The 11,463-nt window shown below is 35.0% G+C and overlaps 1 protein-coding gene across 1 annotated transcript; it reads right to left on the minus strand.

Moving 5' to 3' along the window:
• Nucleotides 1–10,062: 10,062 nt before the first annotated feature.
• On the minus strand, nucleotides 10,063–11,089 carry LOC121225094 (protein TIC 20-v, chloroplastic). Its single transcript, XM_041109002.1, has one exon. The coding sequence runs from the start codon at nucleotides 10,942–10,944 to the stop codon at nucleotides 10,309–10,311; it is 636 nt and encodes a 211-aa protein (XP_040964936.1). The 5' UTR covers nucleotides 10,945–11,089; the 3' UTR covers nucleotides 10,063–10,308.
• Between the last annotated feature and the right edge of the window lie 374 nt (nucleotides 11,090–11,463).

Below are 11,463 nucleotides of genomic sequence, written 5' to 3' on the forward strand. Positions count from 1 at the left end.
CCTTGGGAAGATAAGATTTACCATCTTCGATCTGCTCCACTACTGCTTAGGGAGACAAGATCTGCAATCTTCAACCTATTCCACTACTACTCAGGGAGATAGGATTGGTGACTTAAATATGCTTCCCTACTACCTTGGGAAGATAAGATTCGCCGTCTTCGATCTACTTCGCTACCAGTACAGAAAGACAAGATATGCTATCTTCGATCTACTTCACTCCCGATACAGGAAAACAAGATCTGCTACCTTCGATCTACTTCGCTGCCAATATAGGAAGACAAGATCTGCTATTTTTTTAACTTACTCCACTGCTGCTCAAGGAGACAAGGCTTGTGACTTCGATCTACTTCGCTGACGATACATGAAGACAAGATCTGCTATCTTCAATCTACTTCGCTGACGATACATGAAGACAAGATCTGCTATCTTCGATCTACTTCGCTGCCAGTATAGAAAGACAAGATATGTTATCTTCGATCTACTTCGCTGCTAGTACAGGAAGACAAGATCTGCTATCTTTGATCTACTTCGCTGCCAGTATAGGAAGATAAAATTTGCTATCTTCGACCTACTTTACTGCCAGTACAGAAAGACAAGATCTTTCATCTTCGATCTACTTCGCTACCAATACAAGAAGACAAAATCTGCTATCTTCGATCTACTTTTTTGCCAGTACAGGGAGACAAGATCTGCTATCTTCGATATACTTTACTGCCAGTACAGAAAGACAAGATCTACCATCTTCGATCTACTTCGCTGCCAATACAGGAAGACAAGGTCTGCTATCTTCGATCTACTTCGTTGCCAGTACAGGAAGACAAGATCTACTATTTTCGACCTACTTCACTGCTGCTCAAGGAGATAAGGTTGGTATCTTCGATCAACTTCGCTGCCAATACAAGAAGACAAGATTTGCTATTTTCAACCTACTACACTGCTGCTCAGGGAGATAAGGCTTTGTGGTTTCACCGATCTATTCTCTAGCATGACCTGTATAATTTATTTTATGAGTCTAATTATGCCTAGTGATTAAGATGTCATGATTAGAATGAATCAAATGCTCCTAACTAAACGTGTATGAATGAATGCATAATTTTATTTTTTGAGAGTGATTCCGTTTAGATTGTAATTACTCACCGTTTATTAAGGTTTTATCACTGACGTGCTATAACGCTTTCTTGCTCGACTGGCTTTTCTAAAGAAACACTTAGTTAGATTGCCTTCACTGTAAATCTCTAAGTTCAATCCACTAGGATGCAAAATTTGTACCAACTTTCTCCCGCTGTAACTCAAGGGTAAAAAGATCTAGCTTTATCTCAATCCTCTCATATCGCAATTCAAGGATATAAAATGTGAAACTCTTTGGTCTTTTACACCATTCACAGGGTGTCATACCAAATACTCATGCACAAATGAAGAATTTTCTTCTTCAAGGAAACCTCTTCTTATTGCTTAATGATCATTGCTCGCTTGTTCATTGAAGCCTTATCACCGGCCTAACATCCTATCATTTTGTTCAATCACTGCTTTTAACAACAAAATCCAAAGAGATAGTCTTAATTTAGACTCTTCATTATCAAATTTTCAACCTTTAAACTTGGTGCGTTCTAAATAATAGTCCTGTTTCAGGTTCCCGTATTATTTAGAAACTTCTAAAGTAATATGCAAAACTTCCCTTGTGAAAGTTTTATTAGTCCATTAATCGTTATTCTAATGCAACATGCTTTCAAAAAAGAATAAAATGGTGGATAAAATAAAATTGATTTGAGAGCATAGCTTGCAATGAAATAAATTATCAAGAATATTGAGAATAAAAGAAAAATTAATTAGGAAGATGTATCTTGAAAAAGAATGAAGTATTCCAAAAACAACAAATTCAGTATAAATAGTATGAAGACTTAGTGCCCCAGATATTACAATTTGAACTTCTCTGTACGAACTTTCTGAAGACCATTCTGAGTTTAACATGTGTTTATGAGATCTGTAATACTCTATCGATGCCCCAAGATGTCGCCTACCCTTTCCTGCTAATTAAGGTATCACCACATGCCCTAATTTGATCAAAATTTGAGTTGCTCTGATTACCTCGTACCCCATTTTGATCAATATTTAAGCTGCTCTTTTCAAGTTTTCAACTCAAATCCCCATTGGTCTTAAGGCGCCCTTTGCGGGTTTTCACATTGGCCTCTCCATTTTCTTTTCTTTTCCTTATTTTTGGTTTATTTTTTTATTTTTTGGAATCAAAGCGCCCTTCGTAGGTTTTCACTTTAGTCCCTTCTCCTTCTTCAGGTTAAATATTTCTAGACCGAATTTGAGTTTACAGGGTTTGACAAGTTTTTTTTACCATCCATCTCACTCAAGATTAAAGTTCCCTAGAAAGTGCCTTCTTTACAACATATGGACCTTCCAAATTCGACATCTATTCTCCTATAAAATCCTTTTGTACACGAAGGATCTTTTCCAATACTAGGCCTCCCTCATGGAATTCTCTGGGACGAACCTGCTTGTTATAGGCTCACATCATTCGTTTCTGGTACATCTGACCCTGATGAATAGCACTTAGCTTTTTCCTTTTATCAGGTTCAACTGATCACATCGCGATTAGATCCATTCTGGTTCTTCAATCTTTAGCTCAACTAATACCCGGAGAGAAGGGATTTCTATTTCACTGGGTAAAATTACCTCCATCCCACAAGCCAAAGATAAAGATGCTGCCCCGGTGGAAGTCTTAATAGATGTTCGACAAGCAAAGAGGGCAAATGGTAATTTCTCATGCCAGCCCTTGTAAGTCTCAGTCATCCTTAATATCCATTTCTGGGCGATACAGTGATGAATCGCGGTGTCTAATTTTAAATTGATTACAGACCTTAGCATCGTGCTATGATTCAAGTTCAACGCATTTTCTGATATCATCTTCTTTGGAATTTTATATAGGCACATGATGGCATTGTCGTATGAAGTAGCCTCTACCCGTTTGATGAAGGAGTTGATAACCTCAAAAATTGGGCGATGCCTATTAGAAGCCTTTAGTGATATTGACGTCCATGCCCCATTTTGCTCAAAATTTGAGTCGCCCTTTTCGGGTTTTCAATTCAAATCCACCTTTGGTCACAAAAAGCCTTTTGCGGGTTTTCGCCTTGTCCTCTCTTTTTTGTTTTCTTTTTCTTTTTCCTTTTCTTTCCTTTTGATTTTTTTATTTTTTTTGAAACTCATAGGATTAGACAAGTCCTTGTTATCCCTTTCGATCAGAATCAATGCTTTTCCAAATAAAATATTTCATAAAAGTTCCTTCTCATCCACTTTCATTTTGTATGCGAATGATCTTATTTGGTATCAGGCTTCCTTCATAGTGCTTTCTGGGCGAAATTTGTTTTTGGTGTATTTGACTATGACGGAAAACTTTGGATCTTCCTCTTCAATTAGGGTAAAAGAATGTGGAGAGATAGCAACTCGACTTCAATGAGAAAAGCTATGATAAGTCAAAAAGAAAGGTGTTGCCTCGGCAAAGAATTTTCACTACATCGTTCATCATGTTAATCTTAAACATACTGCAAATTTCTGATATCGTGCTGTTGTTCAGATTACAATATCAGTGTTTGATCCGGGAATATCCTAATATGACCATGCGAAGAAATCCTTGAACTCTTGAAGTAACTTAACAAGGTCTTACTTTGCTTCTTCGGTTATACACGTTCCCTTAAGGTCACAATTTCCATTGTCTTATCAGGAGGTAAAATTCCCTTCCTACTCTACCATCTTCAACAAGTTCGGAGATAGGATATAATTTATGTCATTTTCAAAGTCATGAGATCCCTCTAAACACATGCCTCGCTCAAAAAGAAATTTTGAGTCTGTAGCAGCGTCACTCATGTCATTGATATCTGGGGACCTATAGTAAGTACCAAAGAATATATAAAAGAATGTATGAATTTATGAATAATTATTTGTACAATATGATTATGAACGAATAAAAGAATGATGTGGAAGGAAATCCAAAAGAATGAAAGCATAATTATTCGAAAAGAATGAAAAAACATTGGCTCAAAAATAAATGCAAAGATGTATTTTATTAGAATAACGACGTTCAGACATGAGCCTATTTTTATTGCCTCTAGGCTAAAAGCAACAAATGTGTTCTGAACATTACTCTAAGTAAGCCCTAGACGCTATAGAGATTTCTTCTACAATCCGATTATTTAGATGGTCCCAAGTTTATAAGGGTGGATATCTAACAAGGTCCCTTTTCAAGTGTGTCTTCATATACGGCATTGATATAAACACTTTCCAACTCTTCTTCATATATCGTATTCATCCCATTATCAATGTGATTGGGTAGCGGATTTTTTGCACTGGTGGCCTCATCAAATTTGACAATACCTATATTGATGAGTCTTTCAACCATCTTTTTGAATGCGATGCAATTTTCTATCGAGTGTCCCGTAATGCCTGCATGGTATTCACACTGGGTGTTTGCGTCGTATCCTTTAGGAAATGGGGGCTGCATGGGTTTTAAGTAGAAAGAGGATACCACATGTACATCAAATAAGCCTTGATATAGCTCTTTATACGACATCGGTATAGGCGTGAACTGAAGCCTTCCTATATTTGTACTCATGTAAGGTTCTTGCTTTAAAGAGCCTTGATGGCTGGTGGTTTTTGTCTTTGGCTGCCCCACAGTGATTGGTTTTGAGTAGCCCCTATTGTACCTACTTGCATTATCCACTTTATTCCCCTTCTTCCTTGGGGATTTTACAGTATCTAGGTGTTTTATTCTCACCTGTTTTATTTCTGCTGGATCATCAAGGGCAACAGGATTGGTTAGATTACCTCTTAGATTAGAACCTGGGCCTGTCGAGTAATTCGTTGGCGCTGATGTACCAGCCTAATATTTTTGGGGCCTGATAGTAAAGAGTGCCCCTTGTGAATGTGGGTCTGGCTGGATCTGAACACTTATCGGGGTAAAATTAGGGGAATAGGCATGGTCTTCATTATCATCCCTAAAGTGAACCGCTGGGCTTTTCCCTTTTGCTAACCATTTACCCAATAACTGAGTTAACTGGCTCATCATGTTTATTTGGAATTCTAGCAGTTGATCTCTAATATCTTGTTGAAATTTATTCAATTGCTCTTGCATCTGTATTTTCATTTGCTCCAATCGTTCCAACCTCCATTTCTCTAGTCTTTACTCAAGTACCGTAACGATGTTTGGTTGGTCGGTTGGTTTTCAGGTTAACTGAGGAATTATTTTAATCAATTAGAATATTTTAATAGTCTTTAATGCATATGATATAATGTAGTGCAAATGCATGAAATGAATGCAAAAAGAGACGTTGACTCTGGTTCAATTCTTTACTAGAACAACTTTACTAGAAAAACAGATCTCTTTACATAAAGCGGATACATATACGGCTTCGCCCTCGATCATCCGGATATTAAGATACATCTCGCGAATTTTCCAATAGACATCTACTAGCTCATTTTGCTTGATTCAGGTCGCAACTCCTTGCTCACTCATGCTCATGACCTTCTTTAAAAAGGTTGGGATGTTTGACAACTTTTGAATAATCTTTGCTAACTTGAATCTTCAGGCAACGTAGCAAGGTCCTATACTCCTCTTGTTATAGTTCTCGCATCACGTTTTCTTGGACTATATTTGGACAACCGTATTGACTTCCACTTTATCAAGAAATCTGTTTTCCATGACAAACTCTCTATTTAGCAACCAAACGTGAATCAACACCTTTTTTCTATGATGAAATGCCATGTAGTCAAAATGTTATGCAGCCAAAACAAAACACAACAAGTTAGTATCAGGTATAAACGTAGAATCCAATGCAATCAAGTAATAATAAAACACATATTCGGGTATCTACTAGGGTTCAATGTAGTTCTACCTAGGGTGAGTTCCTAAGGTTCACTATATGAGGTTTGGCTTCTAGAGCAAAGGTACCCGAACCAGCAGATTTCTTGATCCTCACCCATTACAGACTCATATGGACTGAGTTTAGTTCAGGGGAATACATTTCCCTATGGCGGCATGGAGATGAAAATCTCACAAAGACATAGGTACGGATGTATCCCGAAAGCAGTCCACTATCCTGCACGGAGGCGAAAACCTCACGAAGGACTAGTTTCTCGCTCCCACTTAGAGAGGTAAAATTGACCAACCTATGCAATGCAAAATGCAAATGCACATTAACATATTTGGACCAACCACACAAACATATTATGATCAAAATCATGAAAATAATGCATAAGGGGAAATCGTGATTTTAAAACAAATTTTGATTTCTCGATCAAAAGACAAAAATTAATCAATTTACGGCTCGACTCTCTAATAGGTCCCCAGTAGAGTCGCCAAGCTGTCGAAACCACTTTTTGAAAACAAAAATATGATGTTGACTTAAAAAAATATGAAAATTGGAGTCGCCACCGATCATTTATTGAGGTGTGATCGGCTCACCTTGAAAACTATTTTGGTCTGCGAAATTTGAGAAAACAGGTTCGGGAGTCGGTTACGCACGATGAAAGGTTAGCACCCTCGTAACGCCCAAAATTGGTACCTAGGTGATTAATTAATGTATTAGTGTCGAGAATTAAAAAAGATTTTAAAAATAAAATATTATTTAATTGAAAATTTTTGAAAAAAAAGGAGGCATATGTTACGTTAATCGGGAAAAAGAATTACGCCCCGTAAGTTAGGACACAATGTCTTAAATTCCCGAGAATATTTAAAATTTTATTTTTTAAAAACGTTAATTTATTCAAATTTTTTGAGAAAACCGGAACCCCGTAAGTTGGGGTACGACTTTGTGAATCTCAAAATACGAAATGTTATTTATTAAAAAACAAGATTTTATGCATCGAGGAAAGATTAATGTAACACGATTTTGTAGCAAAATATAAAAATAAATTAAGGCTCATGGCATGATAATAAAATGATGACACGTGTGAATGAAACAATAATATAACGAAAATAATGAATAAACAATGGCATTAATTAATTAAATGAAATAATAATACTGATAAAAATGACAAAAATAATAATAACAACGGTAATAATAAATAATAATAACACAAACAATAATAAAGATAGTGAAAACGATACTAATACGAGTAATAGAATAATAGTAAAGATGATGATAAACATGAATAACAATTATAAGGAACAAATAAAAAGTTAAAAATAAAAAAAGCGGTCAATTTAGATATAAAATGAAATTTAGGGCCAAACATAAATAAACAGATAAATACAATAAAAAGTAAAGAAAATAAAATAAAAAATGCAAAAATGTTTAAAGAAAATAAAATAAGGACTAAAATTGGAGGCTAAACAAATTTTAGGGGTGAAATCGAAAATAAAAGAAAGATAAAGGGCCAAGTTGGACGCAAGAATAACAAGAAGGGACTAAATGGGAAAATTTTCCTTCTCCAAAACAGCGTCGTTCAAAAAGGAACTAAAATGCAATCGAAATAAACTATAAGGTAAAAATTAAAAATAAAAGGAACTCAATTGCAAAAACATTAAAAAACGGAAGGGCCAAAACCGCAATAAGACCATTAATGAAAAACATGCGGATCCTTCGGGCGGATTGGGTCGGGCAATTGGACCAGAGGTAAAACGACGTCGTTTTGGCGTCTGAATCTCAGGTCCAAAAAGACGTCGTATGGGCATTGTTATAAATAATAAAGTTTTAACCTAAAATTCATTTAGCAGCCACCCTTTTTAAAAGAAACTTCTATCTTTCATTTTTCTCTGGATTTCAGACCAGATTTCGGCCAGCTTAGGCATGCCTCCACCATGGCTCTGTCGCGGCTCCGCTGTAAGTCCGCCGTAGGTGTGCAAAAAGGGGTCTTTTCAACTCTTTTTAAACACTCTTTCACTCTTTTGAAAAAAAAAACTTCAAATCTTATTTCAAGAAAAAAACGATATGCAAAAAGAAACAACGGCCTTCGTCTCCCCTTTTAAACCCTCATCAAAACCCATATGGGTTCGGGTATTCGGAGGCCGGCGACATTCGGCGGTAGGGAAAACCAATCGAAGAGGTAAGGTTTTTATTTATTTAATATTATTTTATTGTTTGGAAAATAAGAAAAAGAAGGCACCTCTTTGAATCTGTTTCAAACTCCTTTTTTTCTTTCTATAATGAATCAATCAGCTCTTTTTATAGCCGAAAATACAAAATGAATCCCAAAAATCTCGCATGTTATCCCATTTTTCTGTTATCCTATTTGCGATTTGCTTGCTATTTGGATCCGCTTTTTTCGCAGGTACGGAGGTCATGGATGAGGCGCATGCGCGGAGGAGGACTTGGCTGCAGTTAGGGCGGCGGCTAGGGTTTTCCTTCCCTTTTTGCTGCTGAAAAATGTTTAATATTTGGCCATTAGGGTTTTTTTGTATTTGGGCTAATTGGGTTTGGATTTATTTTATTTGTAAATAGACTGTTTTATTAGTTTTTGTAAGGTATATGGGCCAGGGCAAAATTGGCCTATTACAATTAAATCTTGAGATGATGTCAATTAAAAAATTGATTCAATATCTTTATTAAAGTTTTATTTAAAAATTAAATTAAGTTTTGATTTGAATGATGAACTTAAAGATATAAGATTTATTGGGTCTTGGGTTCACATATGTTTTTTTTATAAAAATAAAAATTTATAATTATATAATTTGCTTTATATATGAAATGCGATTTTAATCATCCACAACTAAATTAATGTCGTACAAAATCAAAATATAAGCTCTAATTCAGCAACTATTGACGACTATATGTCTATTGGGCCAACTGTTCTGAAGGAGGTGGAAATAAAATAAAAGTTGGACCCGCCCAATAGTCTTATTTTCTGACCCGGCCCATTAACTGTAATTAAACTAACATTAAAAATAGCATTCTTGGTTGTATTAATTATTGTAGTGATAAGATTAAATTAATTGTAAAAATGTGTTTGAATTCTATCAATAATAAAGATAAAGTATAATTAAGGTGTTCGTAAATCGGGTCAGGCAGAGTTGTAGTCAAGCTTTTTCAGCTATTGTACATATCCAATTCATGAGAAGATTAACAATCCAAATCTCTTCAAAAGAAAACCTCGAGTGAGGTTGTTACTCAACTGTTTTGAATGTTTTTATAGGAAGGACTAAATAGATAGAATGTTTAAAGTTGAGAGTTAAATTTATTAAATTTTTTAAAAAATTAGGATCAAATTGATAGATTATATAAATATTGGAGGGCTAAATATGTTATTATGTCAATAAAAAAGACTACCTCAACAAATAGGTGCTCATGGGCCGGGCGGCCCAGCCTGACGGTCTGCCCGAAATATGAGAGGGTTCGGGCAAAAATATAGGCACGAAATATGAGTTTGGGCAAAAAAAGAGGCCCATTTAGAAAATGGGCCGGGTCTCGAGCACCACTTTTTTGACCCGGGCCCAGCCTGGCCTAAATATAATAAATATATATACTTTTTATTTTTTTAATTTTAAAATATTTTTAAAATACTTTTTTTTTATTTTTAAAATAAATTTTTAGTGTTTATTAAAAAAATAGGCCGGGCCGAACCAGGCTCGGGCTTAGGAATTTTTTCTCAAGGGAGGCCTAGACAAAATTTCATTAATGATTTAATGGAATGACCAAAATATCAAATCCGGTAACATTGGTGATTAAAATAGAAATTGTTTTGAACTTGGGTGATCAAAACAAAAATATGCTAATCTAATTGCATCGATATTATTGTCAATGTAAGCAGACGTTAGATGAAATATGTTGAAGCGTGCATATCCTCTTATTTAAGAGTTGGAAAAAAAGTTTTACATAATTAATCACATACTTTTCCCTTTTACAATTGTGTCCCAAAGTATAACTAATAATGTTACAACACTCCCAACGACATTAGAAATAACACCTACAATAACTACACTCTTCAACGGCAGAGCCAACATTTTTATATTATTTACAAAAAAAAAAATGTAGATCAAAATTAAATACAGACTTTGCTTTAGGTTATTATTTAATCAGACGGAAAATTTAAAGTAAAAGATATTTAAACAAAAAAAAAAGTTGATAAAAATGAAATATTTTGATCATAATTTAATAAATTACTATGCCCAATTTAACAATCTACAATTCAACTAACCAGTAAACAACCTTAGCAAATTAATCTTCTGATTCAAACAAAACATGAAACAATAGTGAATAATTGTATATATCTTCTTCTGTTTCTTCCGGACAAGCAGCAAATCAAGATGCCAAATTTCCCAACACTAGGGGAAAAAAATCTCAATCTGAACAGCAAATAGGTTAAATGGCATCAAAGAACCTGTCTATCAGCAGCTTCAGCAACAATAGGCAACCTTGGCAACTGGCCAAACAAGCAAGAAGAGGAAGCGTAAATGAGAGAAACCAGGAGGTACAAGAAGACAGTGCTATCAAAGCTCATCACCAAATCCAAACCCAACCCTTCTTTTGGATTGAAACTCCTCTCCAACAGATCCGGGAATATCAACAAAACATCAAGCACAATCGCCTGCATAGTGTTGAACCTCACATACCTACTAAAATTGGGGTTCCTAACAACCACAAAGTACAAAGTCAAAAACACTAAAAACCCATTCAAGGGGAAGCTTTTGAACACCTTAATGGCTGGGAAAAGAGGTTGAATCAGCACTTGGATGGGAGTGAACTGTGTTATAACATACTTCCCATACTGTATACCATCAAAGAAAGGATAAAAATAACATATTGCTGAAATCAACCTGTCAGGGCCATCAGCTGAGTCCTCACCTTTAGCTTGCACTATCAGAAGCTTTCTTCTTGTTGGGTTATGGTTTTTGTTGGTGAGAAAAGAGGGGTGTTTTTTGAGAGAGGAAAGGGAAGGGGAGTAATGGATTTTTGGAGATAAGGTTAGAGGAACTGATAGTGAAGTGATGGGATTGAATAAAAGCATCTTGCTTTGAAGTTGTTTTTGGATGTAAAGTGGAGAAGTTGCAGAATAGAAGCAAAGTCCAGAGAGTAAAAGAGGAAGGAAAGGATTTGTAAGGTCTCGGTGAAGAGGAATATCTACTTAGAAGGAAAAAGAAATTAGATAATTTGTCAATATCTTTCTAAAGATATTTAAAAAATTGGGTTTTAAAAATTGAATAAATTTACATAAGTAAATATAATATTTGTAATTAATTTATCATGTATTTTATTTTTATAATAATTTTTTATGGTCGAAATTAGGGTGAACATGATTAAATTTGTCAATGCATATACTCTTCAAAAAAGTAAATAATTAGTCACAAAATATGTTCTATTTTAATTAATAGAGATCAAACACTTAACCTCAGGATTAAAAAAATAAATGTAAGTAACTACTACACCATTAAACATAACACAAAATACAAATAAAAAGTGAATATATTTCTCTTTGGGATAATTGTGAGTGGGAAAATGAAGGCAGCCAAGAAAAGAAAAGAAAATG

This window comes from Gossypium hirsutum, chromosome D13 (genome assembly GCF_007990345.1).
Source record: "Gossypium hirsutum isolate 1008001.06 chromosome D13, Gossypium_hirsutum_v2.1, whole genome shotgun sequence".
Classification (NCBI taxonomy): domain Eukaryota; kingdom Viridiplantae; phylum Streptophyta; class Magnoliopsida; order Malvales; family Malvaceae; genus Gossypium; species Gossypium hirsutum.

Excerpts from the sequence above, each read along its gene's own strand:
- LOC121225094 (XM_041109002.1), bottom strand. The coding sequence starts at position 10,944 with ATGCTTTTATTCAATCCCATCACTTCACTATCAGTTCCTCTAACCTTA.